General features: G+C 35.0%; 1 protein-coding gene across 3 annotated transcripts; it reads right to left on the reverse strand.

The window, feature by feature from the left end:
- Nucleotides 1-724: 724 nt before the first annotated feature.
- Nucleotides 725-24,185, reverse strand: MYCT1 (MYC target 1). Of its 3 annotated transcripts, none has more exons than XR_013992695.1 (4): nucleotides 23,982-24,157; nucleotides 9,832-10,343; nucleotides 8,604-8,657; nucleotides 725-2,104 (listed from the first exon to the last, which is right to left on the reverse strand). XR_013992695.1 is itself a non-coding variant. In XM_081039710.1 (3 exons), the coding sequence occupies exons 1-2, from the start codon at nucleotides 24,031-24,033 to the stop codon at nucleotides 9,832-9,834; spliced, it is 564 nt and encodes a 187-aa protein (XP_080895836.1). In that variant the 5' UTR covers nucleotides 24,034-24,185; the 3' UTR covers nucleotides 8,321-8,657. The 3 variants fall into 3 exon arrangements, 1 of the variants encoding a protein (XP_080895836.1); XR_013992696.1 differs by lacking the exon at nucleotides 725-2,104 and adding an exon at nucleotides 7,162-8,349 and having other exon boundaries at nucleotides 23,982-24,164; XM_081039710.1 differs by lacking the exon at nucleotides 725-2,104 and having other exon boundaries at nucleotides 8,321-8,657; nucleotides 23,982-24,185.
- Between the last annotated feature and the right edge of the window lie 228 nt (nucleotides 24,186-24,413).

The following is a 24,413-nucleotide window of genomic DNA, read 5'->3' on the forward strand; positions in this document are numbered from 1 at the left end:
ATAACAAATTCCCACAAACATGGTGGCTTGTTACAACAGAAATGTATTCTCTCACAGATGAGGAGGCCAAAAGTTGAAAATCTTATTACTGGGCCAAAAAAAGTGCTCACAGGGCTGCTTTTCCTCCAGAAGTTCTAGAATAAAATCCATTCCTTGCCTCGTCCAGGTTCTGGTGGCTGCTGGCTTTCCTTGGCTTGTGGTAGCATCATTCCAATATTCAAGGCCAGCATCTTCAAATCTTTTTCTGCTCTGTCTTCACATTCCTTTCTCTTTCCTGTGTGTGTGTGTGTGTGTGTGTGTGTGTGTGTGTGTTGTGTGTGAGAGAGAGAGAGAACCCTCTCTGCCTTTCCTTTTTTTAAAATTTGTTTCCAACTACAACTCACATATGTTAGTTTAGGTGTAAAGCATAGTGACCAGATATTTCTATACCTTACAAAGTGATCACCCCGATAAGTTTAGTACCCATCTGAAACCATACATAGTTATTAAAATATTGTTGATTGTATTTCCTATATTCCCTAAGCTGTACTTTACATCCCCGTGACTATTTTTATAACTGGCAATTTGTACTTCTTAATCCTTCTCACCCTTGCTCCCAACCCCTCTCATTTGCTGACCATCAATTTGTTCTCTGTACCTATGAGTTTGTTTCTGTTTTGCTTGTTTATTTATTTTCTTTTTGAGATTCTATGTATAAGTGAAATCACATGGTATTTGTCTTTTTGTCTGACTTACTTTATTTAACATAACACCCTCTAGGTTCATCTATATTGTTGCAAATGACAAGAGTTTATTCATTTTTATGACTGAGTAATAGTCCATTGTATGTATCAAAAATATACCACATATTGAAAATAGAAATACCGTAAGAACTAACAGTTACACTTCTGGGAATTTATCCAAAGAAATTTAAAACACTCATTTGAAAGATATGTGCACCCTTATATTCATTGCAGCATTATTTACAATACCACTCTGCCTGTTATAAGAACACTGGTGATGGCATTTAGAGCCCACCGAAATAAACCAAGATAATCTCCCAATTTCAAAATCCTTAACTTAATCACATGAGTTTCCTTTTACCATATAAGGTAATATTTATAGTTTCCAAGAATTGATATATTTTTGGATGCCATTTCTCAGCCTACTACAGCTCTGCAAAGATGCATAGAAATTTTAATCATAATAGCCAAAACTGGGAGTAAAATGTCCACCATAGATTAACAAACAAGTCATAGAATGTATTCAATGAGATTCAGCTATAAAAAGAAATGAATTATTGAAACATGCAGCAACATGAATGAATTTCAAAATACTGTTGTTGGGTGAAAGAAACCAGACACAAAATAGTACATATTGTATGATCCCATTTGTACAAAACGCCAGGAAAAATAAATCTTATCGATAATAATAGAAAGTACATCCAGGTTCGCTTGAAAATGGGGATTGACTGGGAATTAGTATAAGGGAACATTTTGTGATGATGGAAGTTGTTATATACCTTGGTTATGATGATTTTAACACGGCTGTATACATATGTCAAAACTGATCACACTTAAAATGCTATCTGTTTTATTGTAATTAATTAAATCTCAGTGAAGTTGATTTCAAATATAGATTTTACATAAACAAGTCTTGTTCATTTAAAAAAATTAAACTTCAAAATTTAAAAAAAAATCTGATCTCCCACTACCCGAATTCACTTACGATATTTATCCATTTTTATTGCATGCTTTTATTTCATTTTAATGTTTACATGTCTTATCCATTTTGAATTTATTTTAATATGAGTAAGAGATATTTTACCTATGGCCATCCAGTTTCTCCCCAAACATTTCTTGTATAATCAATTTTTCTCAATTATTAAAAATTCCACATTCATTATAACTGATTTTCCACATGTAACTACTTCTATTTCTGTATTGTTTATTCTGTTCAACCACTTTGTACACTTTCCTTTGATTTTTTGCATTATTTTAAAATTATTTTAGCTTTAATAATATTTTGATATCTAGTAGTCCAAGTCTTTTCTCATTACTCTTCTTTCTCAGAATTTTGAAGACTTTGTTTCTGCACTTTTGTTTCCATATGACTCTATATTCATCTAAATTAAAAGGCAAACACAGACATGTTTTTTAAAAAATATGACAGGGTTCTGACTAAAATAGCTTTAAACATATTATTTTATTTAGGTATAAAATGTCTTAAAATACCGAAGCTTCGTTTCCATAGATAACGCACAACTTCCACATATATCCAATATTCTTTTGTATCCCTCATGATGTCTGCAGTTTGTTTTATAAAGATATTTCTAGTGCTTTGTTACTTGCTACCTAAGGCTCAAAGTAACATATATCTTCATTGGGATTATGCTTTTTAATACTGTAAAGTAATACACTTTATCCTAGTTCACATATTTCATCTTGAATTCAACTTTTTTTGATATTGATAGTAGGAATACTCTAAAATACCTTTGCCTCGCCTTTTACTTTCAACTTTTCTGAATCACTTCATTTTAAGCAAGATTTACAATTGGATTAATATTGAAATTTTTTTGTCCACTAGAAGCGTGCTATTTGTGTGTGTTTATCTCACTTGTGTTTATTTTTTTCAAAAATGAAATTTATTTTATTTTAATTCTGACATCTTATGCTTTTGGTTTTTACTTTTCATTGGTATTTCCTTTGTTCTCTATCATGCACTACACAATCTGCTCTTTATTTGTTTACATACTTTTTTTCCCTAAGATAGATACTCTATATTTAATTTTAGTAGCAGTTGCTAATATGATTTCTCACAATATGATTATACCCATATTTCTCAATTTATCAGCTTCAGAAATAAAGCAGTATGTGTTATATACCTGCTTAGTTATAAACCTTTGTGGTGAATTCTAATCTAACTCAGTTTGGTTTACATAAAAATGGGAATTTACTAGAAAGCTATTATAGTATCTATCCAGTAGGATCCAAGAATGATTTCACTGCTCATGCCATAGAAAGGAGAGGGATATAAGTAGCTTTTAGGAGCTCCCAGGACTACAAATTTCAAAACTATTGGCAGTTTCATGTTGTTTTGTTTTGTCTTGTTTTGCTTTGTTTTGTGCTTCTCTTTGTGTATCAGTTTAATTTCTTTCTTACCATATGGGAGAAAATAGATTTTCAATTTATTTCTTATAGTTTTAGCCACCTGAGAGATATTGGCTTGTCACCAGATTTGCCTAATCAGATAACCTTTTCCTGGACCAACGGATGAGGTTAAATTTGATGCAGTGATTGTTCCTGCCATGATTACATGGGTAGGTAGTTAGGGGAGGTCGTGTGGTTTTCAGAATGGCAGGGTTTTTGGCAGACAATACAGTGTGTCCTATACTCTCAAGATAGGAAAACTATCTCTCTTTTGCTCCCATCACCCAGTAACTTACGAGTTGTGGGAATTTCTGGCTTTATTTTTCCCCTAGTACCTTATCAACATTCTTTTTTATGTTAAATAAAAAAAAGAAAAGATGCATAACGTGTAGAGAGAAGCAAACAGAAGAGACAGAGAGAAAGATGCTTCGTATTTGAATCCACGATTGCAGTCTATTTTGTTTGCTTCTTAAGCCTGGCTCCCTCCCTTTTGGAGTTTTCTGCAGATACACCTATGACCATCTGACATCTGAAAGGGTCACTGTGGAAAGCTAATACAGGGGAAGCTCTACCCAAATCTGTGATACCCAATTACAGTGTGGTTGAATCCACCTTATTTTTGCAGTGTCTTCATCTACCATCAAAACCTTGCCAGATAGTTTAACAAACAGAAAACACAGTGCTTTGTGATGCTAATAAATCAGCCTCTACTTGCCCAAAAATTAGATACTTCTGTAGACAGATCACCAGCTTTTTCCTTGTGGTTTTCATATGTTGCTAGGGCTCTTTTTCTTAATTTAAGAAAATTTATTTCTGTTTCAAGACATGAATGTGTTAGGAAAAGTCCCAAATAAACCAATAGGACTTCCCAGCGATATCACTCCATCTATAAGGTAATCCACATCAAAGAAAGATGTTTTATAGAAGAACTAATTGCATATACATATATTTCTCTGAAGGTGTAAAGACAGTTTGTCTTCAGACTTCAACAGCCTCTGATAGAAAACTTGTTAAAGGAAAAAATGGCACTTCTGGGCAAAGTAACTTTTGAGCTCTGTCAAATCTGTCGATTAGTGACTCTTTGAAGCAGGGTGGGCTTAACCTTTCCAACAGTCCGCTCATGTCTCCAGTGCTTATCTTTCCAGATTTAGTATTTACATCACCTATTGGAGTTATCTCCATTTATCTGATTTGCGGCAATATCATATGTGTCACTGAGCTGGAAAGTGCGTGCTGTCTTGGTATCCCTTGTGAATCTTAGCAGATGTCTACTTATATCTTGTTCCTATTCTTTGTGGATTTTTTTTTTTTTAAGAATGCAAGAAAAGGTTTATTAAAAGTTAGGCAATGAGGATGCCCATGGAAGCCTGGGGATTCTTAATAGGAGCTTTCAGCTTCCCTTACTTTCACTGCACATAGCATTTTCCTTTCTATTTCAGATTTTTATGTCCATTTTCACTAGTGAATTTCCTAATTTCCCTCTCGTAATGATTTTCCCGTTGATCATATGAGTTCTTTATGCAAAGATCGTTAACTCTTTGTCATGCATTTTGTCAGTATTCTCTCTCTTTCAACAAACATCTTAGGCTACTCCACAATACCCTGAAAACCTTTACTCTGGGATTCCCATGACTACCTAGCTATTTGGTTTCTGTTACTTACTAGCTGCCAGCCCGAGTTCCTCCTATCTTATTGCAGCCAATAATACAATTTAAGTTCCAGTCATCCCACAGTCGGCTTTTAGCTAAGCTGGGGCTAACCTAAAAACCTTGATTTTTTTCTATGGACCCTCTTTATTCATGGAGTTCCCGTATGCTGGAAATCCCACAATTCTTAAAAGTCTCTATTTCTGCATTTGGTATTTAGGAGTCTCAAAGTGAAGGTTACAACTTGCAAGGACTCCTGGCTGCAGTGACACACACTAGCCCTGGAGTACTAGCTCCTGTTGGTCAGGCACTCTGGAATTAAGGTCTATCCTTTCCACAACACACCTTACAAGAGCCACCATGGATGCAAGTGGGCTTACATGACTGCTCTCTATTTGACTTAGACCATCAAAGAGGGCAGAAATATGTTCTTTATTCATGGCTTTACCTCTTGGAATCACTCTAAAGCTATGGCTACAATTCTCAGAGCTCTTCATTAACTGTAGAGTCTGAACCACAGAGTCAGAAACAGCAAGCATTTTACTACCACAAAGCTGAGACTGCTTACTTTCCAAATCAGATTAGGCAAATGTCTTTTGCCTTCCTGTATTTTATCTGCATAGGGGCACACCTACAGTTTGTGAGGCTCTGGGTAAATATTTTTTTGCAGGGCCTATCTTGTTTTAACACATTGCTTTAAAATGTTGTACGAAGTTCTTGGGTACATGTGAGGGACAGTGATTTTTCCACGAATATTTTAAATAAGTTGAAAAGAAGTTCTCGAGTGGTTGTTTATCCAATTAATGCACATGAAGATTCTTCATTCTCAGTGACCCCAAATCAGCACATTAGCACTATTCTAATTGTCCAAAATGTGATCCCATGAAAGAAATATGCCCGAATCAACAGAAGGTGTCTGATTACCCTCCTGTAATGCCACCCCACCATGAAAACCCAAGAAGCCCCATAAATAAGAGCTGTGGAGCTCCTTGGACATCTGGTCAACCCCACACAAGGGATAGAGGATCAAAGAGCACCCTAGAGGGAAGAAACATGGACCAGGACCTACTGGGTTCTGGTCCAGGCACAGGGTACCCGAGCCAGATGGCTAGTCCTATACACTAAGTTGTGATTTAGAAAATTTCAAGGAAGGTAATCCAAAGTGTGGGACCTCTGGCAACCTAGAGCAGGGATCCACTTGCTTGGGTCAGGGCAGAACTATCCCAGTATATACACGCTAAGGGTCTATTTCTCATCACCTGCTCCATGAATTGGTTTGCAGGTTAATTTCTTTCAAGTTGTAGAGTCATAAAAATATACAAGTAACCGTAAGTAATGGGAGTTCATTAAAAGGCTGCTACGACTTCATAAGTTATATAAATGTCTGACCACCATGCTTTATACCTGAAATTAATATAATATTGAATGTCAACTATAATTGAAAAATTATTTTTTTTTAATTTTCAAAAACGTGCTGCAGCGTTTCTGCCCCAGATCTCTGCTGTTTTAGTATTACTTTCCCCCTTGTGGCTGCTGGCAATTCTCCTATACTCTTTCCTCATCCCAACCTACATCAGCCCAAACCAGGTAAAATCTAATTTGGTCAGTTGCTCACCATCTGATATGGAATGTTCTGGTCCCGTCATGCCTGGCTAGTAGAACAGTATTGGTCTCCCAAAAAGGCCATCGCCATTTTCCTCAATAGAAACTGCGCATCAATCAAGTATTAGGAAACTTCACGATCTGTCCAGTGCAAAGTTCTTGATATGTTTTATCAGACTATCTTCCAAAAGGGCAGCCCCAATTTACCTTGCCCCCAGAAACGTGTGAGAGCACTCCTTTCTTAGTATATTTGTCAATGATGAAGAGACTCATTCTTTTATGAATGATCAGCTAAGGTGGTGGACAGAAATGCTAGGGTATTGATTGTTTAAATGTACTTGTGTGATTTCTCAGTAATAATACTAGTTACCTCATCATATACTTTTTCATCGGTTAAATTTTCTATTTGTGAATTATTTGTTTTGTTCCTTTACTCCTTTGTCAACTCAGAACTGAGTGCTTTCATGTCTATTTCTGTGCACTAATCATAACTTAAAGATAGTGGCCATTTGTTTCTACGGTGCAACTTTTTTTATCCCCTCCTCTCTCTCCCCCTCATCTTCTTTTTCTTCTCCCACTCCCTTCCTCTCCCTCTATTTTCTCCTTCCTGTTTTTTTTTTCTCTCATTTTAAAACTATGGATTAGTTTATTTTTTGATGAACATGATTTCAGAATTTTTCAAATAATCAAAACTATTAATATTTGTCTTTGTAATTTTTCCATCCTTTTGGCTCTAGAAAAAATAGAGTTCCTAACATTTAAAATGTCTCTAGTTTTAATATTTCCTTGACTTAAAATGTTTATTTTAACACATAGATCAGAGGGAGCAAAATGGGTAAAGGGGGTCAAAAAGTACAAATATCCAGTTATAAAATAAATAAGCCCTGGAGGTGTAATTACAACATAGTGATTATAGTTAAAAATTCTATATTGTATATTAGAAAGTTACTAAGAGAATAGATCTTAAAAGTTCTCATCATAAAGGAAATTTGTAACTATGTAATGTGATGAATACCAACTAGACTTATGGTGATCATTTTAAAATATGTACATACATCAAATCATTATGTTGTACACCTGAAATTAATATAATGTTATATGTCAAATATATCTCAATAAAAAAGTTTATTCTCCAAAACAGTTAATTAAATAATCCTAGAATTATTTGTTCATATAGTGAAGTAAGAATCTAAATTAAACGTTTTTAATAAATAAGTTATTTTACATCTGTATTAATTCAATGAAAAATCCTGTTCCATTTATTTGTGATGTCACCCTTTTTATTTCATACATTTTTATATAAAATAATGTTTGTGTCTCAGAAATAGAGAATGGAATAGATTGTATTAAAATGCCAAAGTAAAATGGAAGATATTCACAGATTATTCAACAAATAACCTATGTCACAAAAGTGACATCAGTTGAATTTTATTTCATAATCAAGGAAACATTTCAAATAAAAAATATAACTAAAATAGTCTCTAGTTTTTGCTTTAATTTCACATTTTATATGTTGCACAATATTTACAAGAGGGAGGAGACAATAATTCTGCCAGATGACTAAATTCACCAGAAGATTTCTGCTTTTGTTTTCTAATTTGTGAGATAGAAATTAGTTTTGATTCCCAATATAAAATCTAGATAAAACCCATAAACTTTGCTTACTTCCCATGATAAACGTTAAGGATTTCATACAAGCAAAAGATAGTTTTGTTACTAAGTTAATGATCTCCTGAAATCTTAAAAACAACTTAAAACAAATTGGTTATTCTGTGAGCCTTTATGTCTTTCTCTTTTCTTTTTTTCTTTCTTCCTTCCTTTCTTCCTTCCTTCCTTCCTTCCTTCCTTCCTTCCTTCCTTCCTTCCTTCCTTCCTTCCTTCCTTCCTTCTTTCCTTCCTTCCTTCTTTCTTTCTTTTTTTTCTTTCTTCCTTTCTTTCTTTCTTCCCGGTATATTGTATTAGACAGCATCTATCTATAGACATTATTAAGAATAATTACAATAATTATCCTTGAGGGATAATAAAAAATATAAGTAAATAAAAATAAGGAAAGAAAATGTTCTACAAAATCTCTGTTATATAAAAATTATTACATTCTTGAGCCATATTTAGACAGCATTAGCTGGGACCACTGCATTGCAGAAACTAAAATGAGAGTACATTTTTTTTTTCCACTGAAAATCCTAATCTTCAGAAAAACAAAGAGCAACATAAGCTAAATATTTACCATGTCAGAAATAAACCGCAGGACTTTTGAGTCATTATCCAGTGAACTTGTGTCCTTAAATAAAAAAAAAAAAAAGGATCCTTAGACATTTGGGTCACTGAAGCTCTTTGGTACCCACATTTGGGGAATGTACCTTTCATTAAAAGGATGGCCATTTGTGGAAGTGGACTCCTTATACAACTGCACCAAGGACCATATAGCATGGTTTAATCATTGTACAAAGATACGTCACAGAATCTGAGGTGGAAAATCATAGAGATACAAATGAGGGATGATGCCTAATAAATCAATCCAGGAAAGAATATTCTTCATGGTTGTAACATCTATTTCGATGACAAACTTTGTCCCCACTGACCCTTATTTATTTGTCTATGAATTTAAAGAATAAGGTCCCTAGGTAAAGTGCTTTCCCAGTTGCTAGATTTAAATCTAAAAAGTAGAATTTACCCCTTAAGAAAAATGCAAGTTCAGTGTTAAAGTTTGTTTTTAGGTCAAATGAGTTGGATTTGCAGTTGTTGCTTTTCTAACAACATAACAACAGTGAAGAAAAGTAAAATTATCATGTTAGTAAATCCAAGGATTCTGCCTCAGTGATGTGGATAACTGTTCTTAGGAAAAGCACAAAAATCTGTGTTAAATTTGAAGTATCCTGTAATGTAGCTTCCTTTCCTTTATTCCCATACTTCTCAAAAATGAATGGAATCAAGAAACTTCAGAATCTTCTATTTTCTGTCATTTTGTGCCCACATAAGCCATTAAAAATCCAAATTGTAAAATGGTTCACTTTTCATTCTAAAGAAGGTGAAATCAAAATTCCTTTGGATAGAAAAAAAAATTTTAAGTTACACTGATTTTTTTCCCTTTATAATCACATTGGATAATGAATGAAGATTATAAACTGCAAATACCTTGTCTTTATTTTAATCTAAAATATATAGGCTGTATCACTGCTGATTCTTAGATTAGAATCACTACCTTTAATAATCCTTACATTGGATACAAAATATATAAATATATCACTATTTGGGAAAATATTACTTTTTTTGTGTGACAAGGAAAAATGTGATCAAAGAAAATATGTTGTACATCGTAATGTCCAACTTGCATAGCCTTTTTCACCTTGGGAACTCATCAGTCATGTGTCCTCAAAATTCTGTTTAGTCTATTTAGAATATCCCTTCAAAAACAGACAAAAAAAAGAAACAAATTAAAAATGAAAGCACCCTACTCAGGAATCTGGGAATGCCTTCATGATCAACTCATAGGGAGGTGGGGGTGGTGGTGAAAAGCCAGCTCGAAGACTGTTACTGGACCAGTGGAAATCAGGCCGACTCAGGCTATGAGTAGTGTCGATGGTGGAAGAGGTACTGGAAGAAGGAAGAGTCATCAGCTGACTGTCAGTTTCCACAGGAAGTGGTGGAGTTTGCAGAAATGGGTGGAAAGTTGAAGCTCTGAAGCTTGATTTTCTTGGAAAAGAATTTCCTTGTTCCAGGGAAGCTTGTCGCTGGAAAGTGAGACTGGCCAGGCTCAGATTGCTTCGACGTTCACAGCCACTGTGACGGTAAAATCCAGTCCTATTTAGGCCGTGAGTGTAAGAAGACCTAGATGGCCGACTTGAACTCCACTGTGAGATGCGCGCACTGGCTCTTCTTCGAGACAGACATACAAACAGAGCCCAAATAAATCCTCCAATGACAAGCCCAATTGCCATGGACACTGTGAAGGATATTATAAGCTCATCTGAAACAAACAAACAAACAAAAAACACAAATAGGTAATCTGATTTGTAAATAGGAATTCAACTAAAAACACAGGGCAGAGTAAAAAAAGGAACTATGACATGAAATACATGATTAATTTAAATAGTTTTTAAGTTAGGGAAATAGAAGATGGCACTAGGTGGATATGAATAAATGGAAAGTGTTATGTTTCCATTTATTTAAACAAAAAGACATAAAATAGTATTTTAAGCTGTAGCACTCCGTGTTGCTTACATTATTGTATTATTTTTAGGAAATCAGTAATAAAAATAGTTTCAGTTTTTTAAAAAAGGCCACTATGTGACTTATAAAATTTTTATAAGATTGCAAATGTAGTCCAGAAATTATTTTGATATGAGTTACTGCAGTAACTAATGTGCCAAAAATGATAAAGAATTTCGTAATCATTTTGACTGTGTATTTTCCTTTGTCTATGCTCACCAAACTAACTGATGTCTCCCACCTGCAGGCTTCATGATGTCTCACTTCCTGTGCTCATTCTGAGACAGGAAGTGCTGGGACAGAACCACCTGGTGGGCTGACTGATTTACGTTAGATTTCCTGAAATTTACCCCTGTCACATATTTCTGACTCATTGATGACATGGCCTATGCAGACTACTGGCCTCTTTCTTGGTCCCCAAGTTTTAGTTCATGCTGCGGTCATGCTCTTGTTTTGATACTAAAATTCCTGTCCTCTGAATTTCCACGGAATCTCTGCTCTACAGTAGTATCCTTCAATTCACCAAACTTATATTTGTTCAGATTTCCTGTTCTGGTGAGCGAGATCTATTTTGAGTATTTGGATAGAGATCCATTTTGAGTATTTGGATAGAGACTCAAGATCCATTTTGAGTATTGCCTTTTGGGTAGAGACTCCTAAATTTCATTAACAAAAATTGGTTACTGTTAAATAGAGGGGTAAGCTATCTTATCTGATTATCTAAGGATTCTGTATTGAGAGAGTCATGACTGGAAATTAGCTAATTGGAGTTTTGAAATGGGGTAAAAAACAAACAAAACAAGGAGGCGCTGAACATGCTTTGAAGTTCCTCCCATGAAGAGGTAGAATCTGTTTCCCTACCCTGTGAATCTGGGCTGGCTTCATGACTTACTTTGACCAATGGGATGATATGGAAATGATTCTGAGTAAGTGCAAGTCTGAGCCTCCAGAGGCCTTTCAGCATCCACCACTCTACTCTTGGGAATCCTGCAACTGTTAGCATATGTACAAGCCTAAGCAGGCGTGTTGGTTGGTGAGAGACATATGGCTCAGTTACTCCTATTGCCCTGTCCAAGAGTCTGGTAACTTTCAAACATGAAAGGGATCATCTCGATAATTCAGATGCTACTCAACACCAAAACTGAGTGTGACACATGAGCGAAAATCAACAGAAAACCCATTAAGCTGAGCCTGGCCCAAACTGCCAACCCACAGTGAACTAAATTAAATAAATGATCATTTTAAGTCACTGTGTTTTGAGATGGATTATTACACAACGAGAGCTAACTGATTCAGGATTCCCAACTCATCTCTATCTCTAACATGTTGTGTGATTTTTAGGTAATTTGTTTAGTCTCATTGATTTTTATTATTTTCAACGGAGTTATTTTATGATTGCATTGGTTTGTGTTTTTTTCCAGTTTATTGTTGTAATCTATGACAATATATAGAAAATCTATAAACCAGAAAAAATAAAACAAGCCAATGTTAATAGATACGTAACAATAATTATTGCTTCTTAATTTTAGAATATATTTAGTGTATTCCCACGGTTTATTTTCACATTTATCTTTTATTGAAAGACTATATTTTTTGGGTTTTGCTTTCATAGTTATCCCTACAGATGTTTATGTCAAGGTCTTCTAAAACAATTTTTTATATCAAATCTAAACAGTACATTTTCATAATAGGAAGATGACTGCTGAATTACAAGATGATTTAGGAAAAATTTGTTAGACCCAGTATTGTTCTTACAAAATGTGTCTCACAAAAATAATATTGAGTCATGTCCATAACATTCAATCTCTTGAGATAAGGATTTCATTGAGTTAGGCTCTATCTGGCAAAAGCAAATAAAGTCAAAACCTGATATTAGCCTTTTTAGTAATACAGTAAAATTCCAGATTAATTTCTAACTATCAGTGCCTCAAATATTTGGAAACTAAAAGAGAAGTTACAGGAATTCAGGATTGCCAAGGCATTGGCAGCAATGTAAATCAGAATTTCTTGACATTTCCTCCAAAAAAGAATAGAGAACAACAAAGTTAACAAATAAAACTATACAAAATTCTTGCCTTCAACATAATTAGAAGACAAAGAACAGGCAACTTCAAGTTACCTAAAAAATTAACAGATTAAACACAGATACAGATACCAATACATTTTCTCCCATGCTTCTACCACAAGCTTTCATGAAGAGGGAAGGCAATTCTGGAAAAACTGAAACTAGTGAAAAGGTAGTCTGATTCCTGAGCACACTTACTATAGGAAAGGAACTTTCAAGTACATATGGGAAACAATGAGGAGGCAATCTTAGAAAGCAATCCCTCCCCGAGGAAGAAGAGGGTAAAGAATCTAGTACCAAAAGATCACATCTCTCATATGATTCCATTTACATGAAATGTCCAGAACAGACAGAACTATGGAGATAGAAAGTAAATCAGTGATTGTCTAGGGCTAAGGAGGGGGTAGGAGGGAATAGGACTCACTGCTATGGGAACCAGATTTCTTTTTGAAGGACAGAATGTTCTCAGATTAGATTGTACTGAAGGTCACGCAACTCTGTGACGATAATAAAGACCATTTCATTGTACCTTTTAAGTGGGTGAATTATAGGATATGTGGATTATATCTCAATAAAGCTATTTAAAAACAAGAAAGAAAAAAAAGGAGAGGTGTTTTTTGGAAGTCACACAATGAAGGAGAAAAGAGGGACAAGCAAGGGGGAAATTTAGGATCCTTCAAGACAAAAGAAAATTAAAAACAATCAAATAACTCTCAATCCCTCGTCCACGTCCACACTCTAAAAATAAAAATAAACCAGTACAAACACCATACTTTGTTATACTGAGAAAAGGAGAAATCTAGAATGACTCCCAGGATTCTGGTGTGAGCAGCCAAGATTTGATAGCCTGTTATGAACAAAAATACTTGGGAAAATTGTGGTAAAGCAATATTATGTATTCTACAGTTATACTTCCCTGAAACAACAGCCTCCCCAGGAGAATTTTGAATATCAATCACTTCAGATATCGATACAATCAGAGATGCGGGGTTTCGGCTAAAACAAACTCAAAAATGACTTGGCTCAAGCTTCTTATTTTCTTGATATTGAATGAATCTAAGGTTTGTGTGGTAAAACTAACACTTTATTTATTTTGATAATTGAAGAATGACCACTAGCACTGGTCAGGGGACTATTGCTTTCACTCATGTAGGACATAAACCGAGAAGACAAATATTCAGGTTCCCAAAGTATATGTCATTGCTTTTGTGGATAAGCTTATGTAACCACTAGGGCCTGACTAAGGATCCTAAATGTCTCAGGATATAAGCAGGTATAGTAAATGTGACCAAAGAAATACATTCACTTTATTTCAACTAAGTGGAGATTAAAACTAGGATCTCGAAGCAGATTCAGTTACCCAATAAAAGTATTTGAAGGTTCCAGGAGCTCCTGTACATGGTCTCAAAGTATCTATCTCCCCTTTAAACCTTTCTATCTATTTTCTTCTTTCTTTCTAGAAGAAAATCTAACATTTTCTTCTGACAAATGTTCCCAATGGTTTATTTATAGTAAAAAATAACATCAGGTTCAAATTCAAGAAAATAATTAGAAACTTAAAAAGTATAGGATCAAAAGAAAATAAGTTCTTGTCTATTAAAGTGATTGAGAAAATTAACAAAGACAACCAAAATACATGGAGTCAGACATACATTTATGTGCCAGATGACTGTTTGATTTCCAAAATATTGTTCTGATATAAGAAAACAAGGGTCATTTCCAAACTCCAGTAGACGAGTTGTTAAAGAATATGTTCCACCACCAAAATATTCTTAAACAACAAATTTCAGTTTTATGAGTAAAAATATTATCTTTTGTGACATTAAAACTAGAATAATATTCCCAGGAGAGTAAATAAATCAATTTTAAATGATAATTCTCTATGGCCTGATAATATCTCTATCTGACACTGTAAATCCAGTGTCTGTGCCCAACATTTAGGGAAGTAGCAGGCAGAATAGAAAATTATGACTCAAAATATATGATTATTATAAATAAAAGACTATATATGATTATACAGATGTCCAAAAAGGATTAAATTATAAATTTTAAATGTATGTGGGAATTATGAGAATAATATATACTCATTAATAATAAATTTTGAATGAATGTACAATAAGGTAAGACAGAGTTACAGATGTTACAAAATGACAGAAAAAATATTACACTGCCTTGGATATGGATTTGCTTAATCTTTGTTGTTCAATTGAGTGCACATGCCATGAAAATGATATCCCTATCCATAAATTCAGTTAAATATCTATTTTAGAAATAATTGCACTAATTCTTATGTCCTTGTTATATGTGCAGAATTTTTTAATAGTTACAAATTATAATAACAGAAGAATCTCTAGGACTTCCTGAAATATATGGTAAAAAGCTTATCTATCTTGTTAAGCTCCCTTTAATACAAACTGCAAAAATAAGTGTGGAAATGCAGAAAAGCAACAAGAAAGAAATGTCAAGATTCACAGTTATAACAGCCTGTTCCAGAGTAGTCTTCCATAGGATTCTTTTTTGTTTAAAGAGAATGATTTTTCTGACCCAAACTGTAGAATCCAAAAAAAAAAAACAAAAAAAAAAACAAAACAAAGCAAAAAACATGTAAGAAACACAACGTCTATTGGCTATACAGCTTTAAATTTTCACATGTGTAATTCAATTCTGGTCAACTTCTGACAATAAATTTCAGGAGACCTTTTTAAAAACCTACTATAAAAGAAAATGTACCTGAAAAAATACAATTGTTCAGATATTCTTTTTTTGAGGACAGTTTGTTTTATTTCTCAACAATCTAGGGAAAGAAAAACGAGCCATAAGTTTATTTCATATAATTACAGTATAATGCAACTAATGAGCAGAAACAATTGCTTTTTAAAAATGCAGCTATTCCTCAGAAGGCAAAAGAAATAAACTCTAAAATCTAAAGTATGGCATATAAATTAGGCATTGTTATCCTAACTTGTAAAATGTATCGATACAACTCACAAGGGTCTGGCCCCTAAGTCCCCAATGAGTGATGACGATTATTATAATGCTCGCACAACTTACCCATGTCCGTTTGGTCTACCTTGGCCTAAGGACAACAGTCACTGTACTACCTTCCAATTCTGAGATTCTAATATTCAATCTGGGTTTTAGTAAAGCTACTCAACACCTCAAATTCTTCCTATTAGTATTAAAATTTAGTAGAGGTCGCCATCTAGTGGCCTTCAGTTGAATTGTTTCAATATCTGAAAAGTGATTTTTTGACAACAGAACGTTCACAAAATCCTTTGTAATTTTAAGAATCATAAACTTAGCTATGACCCAAGCAGGCTATGCTGTCCCTGGTGCCCTACAATATAAAGGAGAATGGTTCTGGCAATAAGAGGTCGGCAAAAGGTTTTTAGAGAGAATAATATTTAGGGCAAAGAAAACTTCATTGATTCCAAGAATTTAAACAAAGAGTAAGTATTTTCTATGTGTAATTCATCTGCCAGAAAATCCAATGTGTTCTGTTTTTACAATACCTGTATATCCAGAATTCTTACTGACTACTCTGCCACCACCCTGGTCCAAGCGACATCATGTTTGACCTGGAATATGGCCACGGTCTTCTCTCTGGTCTTCCTGTTTCTATCCTTGCAGGAAGATAGGATAGGAATCTATCCTATTCTCCCCGAATACACTCTGTTCTCAATATAATAGCCAGACTGAACCTTTGAAAATGTAATCTCAAATTGCATCACTTTTCTGTTCTAAACCCTCCATTTCTTGAATAAAAGCAAATTCCTAAAGATGGCCTTAAAGTTCCAACATGAGCTGTTACTATTTATCTGTGGTCATCTCCACTGTCCTGCTGCTCAGTGAACTCTATCCACACTGCCTTCTTTGCCGATCCTTAAACACTCCCGACGTGCTCCTGACTTAGGGCCATGCACTGACTGTAACTTATTCCTGAAGTTCTTTCCCCAGTCATCTGTATGGATAATTTCAGGTTTTTGATCCTATGTCATCCGCCATGTGAAATGCACCTAAAGCCACGTTTAGAGGAAAATGTATAGCTTTAACTTAAATGTAAGATCTGAAACCATAAAATATCTAGAAGAAAATATAGGAAGAAACTTCATGGACATTACCAGGAGTAAGATTTTCACTGACATATCCCCTCGCGTGAGGGAAGTAAGAGAAAAAATAAACATGTGGGATTACATCAAACTAAAAAGTTTTTTCACAGCAAAGGAAACCATCAATAAAACAAAAAGGGATCCTACTGTATGGGAAAAGATATTTGCCAATGATATATCTGATAAGGGATTAATATCACAAATCTATAAAAAACTTACTCAACTCAACTCCAAAAAAACAAACAACCCAATTAAAAAATGGGCAGAGGACTTGAGGAGACATTTTTCTAAAAAGGACATACAGAAGGCAAGAAGACATATGAAGAAATGCTCAACCTCACTAACCATCAGAGAAATGCAAATAAAAACCACAATGAGATACCACCTCACTCCAGTCAAAATGGCTATCATCAATAAATCAACAAACAACAAATGCTGGCGTGGATGTGGAGAAAAGGGAACGCTAGTGCACTGTTGGTGGGATTGCAGATTAGTGCAGCCACTATGGAAAACAGTATGGAGGTATCTCAGGAATCTGAAAATGGAACTACCCTATGATCCAGTAATTCCACTCCTAGGCATCTACCCGGAGAAATCCAAAACTCCAATTCAAAAATCTGTATGCACTCCTATGTTTATTGCAGCACTTTACATAATAGCCAAGATATGGAAACAACCGAAATGCCCATCGGTAGATGACTGGCTTAAGAAGCTGTGGTACATTTATACAATGGAGTATTACGCAGCCATAAAGAAGAAAGAAATCTTATCATTTGCAGCAACATGGATGGATCTAGAGAACATTATGTTAAGTGAAATAAGTCAGAAAGAGAAAGACAAGTACCATATGATCTCACTTATATATGGAATCTAAAGAAAAGACTATGTGAATAAACTAATCAGAAACAGTTTTGGGGACACAAAGGAAAAACCAAGAGTTGTTAGATGGGTGTGGGGGGGGGTTGGGGATAAGGGGAAAGGTGAAGGGATTTGGACGCAGCTGGTAACCACAAGATGGCCTCAGGGTTTTTTTGAAAATTAATTTGGGGAAGGTATTCAATAATGTTGTAAAGATTTTGTTGGGTATCCGACGGACATGCGTCCTATTTGGGAGACCACCTCAGGGATACTGTGGATACCTGATCATGGCATTGTACACCAGAAGCTAAACATTAATGAATGCCAACTATAATTTTATATATATAATGTGATGGTTCAGTGTGAGGTCGGAGGGATAGTGGATGGGGGGAGGGGGGTTCACAGTGTGAGGGATATAAATGATGAACGTCTAAGTATTACCTTGTCTTGTACACCTGAAACTAATAAATAAATAAAAAAAAAGAAAATGTATAGCTTTAGATGTATGCATTTAAAAAGAAGAAAGTATGAAAAATCAGTGATTTAAGATTCCGTATCAAGAAGCTTGCAAAAGACAACTAAATAAAACATAAATAGAATACAGTAAATAAGAGAACACAGAATTCAATGACAGATAAAAAGCAACACACAAAAATGAAAGAAAAAGTGAGAACCAAATGTGGTTTCCAAAAATAATAATAAAAATTGATAAACTACTGATTGGAATGACCATAAAGGGAAGAAAGAAAGGGGGTTGGGGGAGGGAAAGCAAAAGAGAGAGAGAAAATGAATTACCAACCAATATCAAGAACAAAGAAGATAACACTAAAACAGATTATATAGGCATTGGAAACATGAAAATAAAATTCCAAGTAAGCTTTTGCGGACTACACTAATACATTAAAATACTCTGTGTACAAGTAGTAAATAATTGGGAAATATAATTACGATATCACAATAGCATCATTAGTCATAGACTAAATATACACTGAATTCTTTAAATGCTTTTGTGTATTTGAATTTTGTCATAGTAATATATTGGAAAAAACATATGAGAGAGTATTATGAATAACTTTAAGACAATATATTTGGAAATTTAATTCAAATTGGCAAATTCCTAGGAAACACAAATTACCTTAAATTATAGAAGAATCAATAGAATATTTCAGTAGTCCACTATTGTTAAAGAAATTGACTCTGTCATTTGAAACCTTCCTATTAAAAATACTACTGATAATTACACTGTTGAATTTTTTCAAACATTTAGAAATAAACAATGACAATCTTACACAAACTTTTCCTGATAATAGAAAAACAGGGAACCCTTCCTACCCTGTTTTAGGAGACCTGCATGACATTGACATCAAAACCTGACAGGGCTGTTACAAGACAAGACTATTACAGGCAAATTTGTCTCATGAACGTAGATGCAGAAGTTTAAAGTCAGGGACTTATTAAACAAGATAGCTTTCTAAACTCCCCCCACACCTACTGAGTCATAATCTCTGAACATGGAGTCCAGTGAGAAATGAAATTTCAAGATTCTCTCTACATAATTCAGAGGCAGCACTTTTAAAGGCAAGCCTTTGCAGATACTTACTTTTCAAACTTTCCAGTAACTGAAATAAGAGAAATAGTAGGCTGTTAACATGCAATAATGCATAGATGTCCAAGATGTTTCAAATACAAGTTAAAGATATGCATTTGAAATACGCAGTATTTGCTTGGTGCTCTGGAAGAAGGAATACAGAGACCATCATTGTGATGTATGTCCAGCCCATAAGCTCGCTCCCTCCTGACTCCTCTAGGAAAACCCTACCCCCATCTGCTAGGGTATCTCTAGGAGCCATTGTTATTCTGGAGGAAGACAAATCAGATTGTGAGACTTTGTAACAAAGGTTTTCTCTCCTTGACAGCACCTGACTCTCCAACAAATCAATTCACAATTATTTTGGAGAGGATTAGTGTTGTTAGAAAAAGTTGATGTTTAGAATTACTAACTGGATTACTAACTGGATTATTGTTAAATGTATACAATAGATGATAATCTTGAAAACTGATTGTTTACTGCAATTAGGAGGCATTTTGAAAGAGACAAGAGTGTTTTATTTGTTCTGTTTGTTATTGTTTCAAAATGCTAAGAGCCTAAAGGACTCAACAAGATATCTTTTTACCTGAAACAGTATTGGGAAGAATAAATGGCTGCCTATAAGTCATGTCTTAGTTAACTCAGGCTTCTATAACAAAATACCATAAACTGGGTGGCTTAAACAACAACTTTCTCACAGTTCTGGAGCCTAGAAAGTTCAAGACCAAGATGTCAGCTTCGTCAGGTTCTGGAAAGAGCCTACTTTCTGGCTTGCAGATGACCACCTTCCCACTATGTCATCACATGGCCTTTCCTCTGTCCATGTGTGGAGAGGGAGAGGGGGCAACGTCTGTCCCTCTTCCTAGAAGGCCACTAATCCCATCAATGAGTGTCCCACACTCCCTCATGACCTAATCTAACCCTAATTACCTCCCAAAGGCCCCATCTCGAAACAGTCACATTGCAGGTTAGAGCTTCAACATGTGAATGGGGAGTGGGAAACAGACATCCAGTCCATAACTCATCAGTGTCAGAGGACAAGTTTTGGAAAAACAAGGAGAAAAGCTAAAAGTATGTGACCAGTAAAGTTTTTGGAGAAGAAATCATCATTCCATCCCTGTCTGTGATGAGCTACAGATCAATTTAGGGAATCCCAGAGAAACTGGTACTTGTTGGCAGCTTCTTTGAGTCCAGATGAGGAAGATAGCAAGCCCCCTGAGAAACCCTGGGTGCCTGAAGAGCAGAGTAGGAGTGGGGGTGGGGGTGGATGCTAGTACATCCAGGTCTAAGGCACCTGACACACTTCAGGAAGCTCCAACGTTAGGAAGCTCCCTCAGCTCCAGGTTATAAGAGAGCAGTCATCATTTTCTGAGGCAGATGGAAGAGCTAGTAGACCACAGGGGCCTTAAAGAAAGCAAAAACCATGCTATTAGCAAAATCTGCATAGATCACATACCCTGATTTTTTTACGAGCCTTCAGCGATGGAAGCAAGGAGGGAAAAGGGCAATGCCCCCACAGCGATGAGAAACATTAGTATATGTCAGCAGGGGCCAGAACTTGACCGAGAACCAAAGGTCCTCTCCTTCCAGTACCCTGATAGTACATGACCGCTCCCCCCACTCCATTTCCTTTCCAACCTTAGAGAAAAAGTCTTAGGGAAGAGGAAAGTGGGGAGACCTAATTTCATGAAATTGAGAACTATTGTGTTAAACGAGGTCGAACTTTTACACTGCCGATCAAAACTTTACACAAATCTTTCTCAAGCCATTCCCTTCTCTACAAACATGGCTTGTGTGTATTTGTGCAGATTTGCTGATCACATTTCTCCTGAACTCCCTGAAACGCTCATTTTGCCTTATTTATATCCTAACACCTAACACATTGCCTATCGTATAATGGTTAGCCAGTCCGTGCATCTGAGTAAACAAATGAACTGAATAGATAAACACATGAGCGAATGAGTTAGTGAGTGAATGAAGGGAAAATGAATGACTAAAATGTCTTTCCCGATTTGAATCTTCTCTGACCTTCTAGGAACAGGTTAAAGCCCTCATTCTTTTTTTCAAAGAAGGATTTAGGGACCATTTCTGGCCTAGTTTTTAAAATCCATAAGATATTATCAATCATTAACATTTTACCATATGTTGTCTTGTGTTATTCCATAACAATACAGGCATTTGTTTGCATATATATGGACACATAATCTCCTCCAAAAGGGTGATCTTCTTGAGGACAGACATTGTAGTTGGAGAGGATTCATCGAGATGAACACGCAAGTTGCTGAACCAATAATGCTAGCCAAACACACACACAATGCTAACGAAAAGGGAAAACCCACGTGGTAAGGCAGGAAGTATAGCCACAGCTACCATATGTCTTCTTTAGGACTCTAAGGACCAACAGGGTAATCAAGTGTAATGATACTTCTCTATTTCATCACTGCAGGGCACAGCAAACTCACAGGTTATGTTTCCTGCTGCTTTCATGGGGAATGTTCACAGTGAAGGGAAATGCAGGAAAGACTGCAAAGGACGCAAGGCAGTCTTCAGCTGTGTTGTCACTCCCAAGCCGATGTTGCTGCCCACCCTTGCCCAAATTACTTTAATGCTGGCACATTTAGAATGTTTTCATGGGGGGTTACTATGAAAATACTGGCCATCATGATTGGTAATGACCTCCTATCACTACCTTAATTTTTAGCATTCAGTAAAGTAAACCAGGAGAATTATATTTGGAGAACAACATTTTATGCAGCTTAAGTATGTTAAGTTTGGGAAAATGATACGATTCAACATACAAGTTTTGTTTTTCTAAGCTGGTCTTTAATTCTCTGAATCCAAAGTGCCAAGCAGACAATTGATTTTGGAAGCAATAGACAAGGTATTGCACTACACTTCACAAGATTTTCAAAATAATATGTTTGTGGAGTCAGTGATCAAAATAGATATCAATTTAGATACAAATAAAAATAAAAAGATGGACATTTACATTTTAGAAAATTTTACATTTTTGCATTTTACACTGAATATTTTTTACTTCAGAAGAAATAATGTGATCTTTCAGATGTTTTTCCCAATCATTAAACATCGTATCTGTTCAGCATATTTGCACTGGTTTTGTCAATGCTTATCAATATAATACTCCCCTTCCAGGGTTTCATTATTTTTATCTATTTTTCCGTTGTAGTCACATACTAAGACAAAGAAACACTAGGAACTATCTTTGGAATGATAACTTTGAATTCTTTCTCAAGAACAGATTTCTATATTAAAAATAAACCTATCATTTTAGGATTGGTAACTGGACTCCAATTAAGTGTTTGCTCTCACTGGATCAAGTTTATTTCGTGATTATCATCCCTGTTTTGGTGGATAATGATTTCCTTAAGTGAACCTGAAATTTAGCTTTTAATGGTCTGAAAAAATAGATTTGGCTTTTATAGATCAAGTTTTGCAATAAGAGTCACTTTACTTTTGAATACCTTTACATAGCTACTTATTTTTGTAATGATGAGTTTAGGGTAAACGCATACTAGCTGTTTTTCAGCATGTGTTTAGCACATTCACTTTCTCTGTAAATGAGGAAACTAAGAAGCGTTGTAACCAGTATGTATAATTAGACATCTACAAGTCAAAAGCTCACTATCTGTTGGTGTCTCCCTAGATTCATTTATTACCAAACCATTCTTTTAGATATGCAAGCATAATTTATTTTCTTCTTAATTTTGTTATATAATTAGATTAGGATGTTTACTAATATCTCTCCTTTTCAAACACGAAGCAAACATAAATGGTTGATGGTAAAAAGAATTAATTCTTTTCATACAAATTTCTGTGATGGTGGATAAAACAGTCCATCAGGGCTGCTTTCTTTTCACCTCACTGTTCCCAAATGTCCCCTTGAATCACATCAGAAAGTCTGAAATAGTTCTCTAAGAGGATGAAAAACTTGTTCTGGACTAATAAATATGAATACTGATCTCTTCAAAAGCTCCGTTTCTGGATGTAACACAAATTGCCATTTATTTTTAAAATTTCCCTGAACCCCAGAGTACATGTCAATGTCCTTCTTCCTTGTACCTCTAGCATTGAACAACTGGTAATTTGGACCTCCATCCTGCTGCCAATGCTTGGCTAGTAGCTGTGTCTGAAGTCAGTCAAGAAGTCCTTTTGTGTTCTTTCTTTTTCGGCCTGTGATAGGCTTTCTTTGGATTGTTATATGTGATATTGTCTCCACTCAACTTTCTCTATTCCAGTTTTTTCCTCTAATTTCGTGATATGATTCCTTATTTCATCTATGTTATCACACTCGTTACATGTAGATTTGTCATTTAGATTCACTTGGGAAATTAAAGAGTATAACATTGACAATGTAAGTTCAAATAACCTCTATAGAAATTATTGGTTTCATTAAATCAAATACATCATCTATAACCTTAAAACAAACAAAACTTAATTTTCCAACAAAATTCACATTAACATATACCAAAAAGCAATTACTTTCACCTTATTATTTCCTCATTTTTATTCTTATTATTTTCTAATTATATTTTGTAACACCAGCCCAAATCTGTATTTGTTGCCCAGATTCTTCTTAAGTGTCTTCATAGCCCACTTTAAAGACATTTTATGTGAATATATTTGTTATAATCAATCTATAAAAACAGTTTACAGTAAACAAAATGTCTCAGAGATATCCAATCTTTCAGTAAATAATGCAGTGCATATCTCTGCATCCTCATTTTACATTAAAAGCAGTTAAAGAAAATATCTTACCCCAAAAGTTTTCTGGCAATGAACTCCCTGAACTCGCTGTGTTATTAGCCATAATATCCACAAGAAATAGAAGAGAGAGAAGAAAAAAAGAAAGAAAGAAAGAAAAGCCAGTATATCCAAAAGAAGCACTTTGTTTCTATGTCTTTGTGGTTCAGCAGAAGAATACTAATTTTCACACAACCCCTCATATACTTGTGTTTGCATAAAAGGAAACAAGTGTATCATGTTTCCTGCTTTTATACTCAAATTAGCAACTGTTTTTCTTATCTTGGAATTCCACATGGTTCCTGAGACACAGAACAATTTCCTTCTCGTCATTTCCTCAGCTAAATTACAGAATACACTCCTCTTGGCCACGTCCAAATGGCTTTTGGGATAAGGGACTTTTTTCTCTTGTCCTTTCCCCATCTCCTACTGACATACATAGAAATA

This window comes from Rhinolophus hipposideros (genome assembly GCF_964194185.1).
Source record: "Rhinolophus hipposideros genome assembly, chromosome: 3".
NCBI lineage: Eukaryota > Metazoa > Chordata > Mammalia > Chiroptera > Rhinolophidae > Rhinolophus > Rhinolophus hipposideros.

Coding starts and splice junctions, on each gene's coding strand:
- MYCT1 (XM_081039710.1), bottom strand. CDS start 24,033: ATGGCTAATAACACAGCGAGTTCAGGGAGTTCATTGCCAGAAAACTTT. Junction 10,344..23,981: donor ATTGCCAGAAAACTTTTGGG/GTAAGATATTTT, acceptor TGTTTGTTTCAG/ATGAGCTTATAATATCCTTC.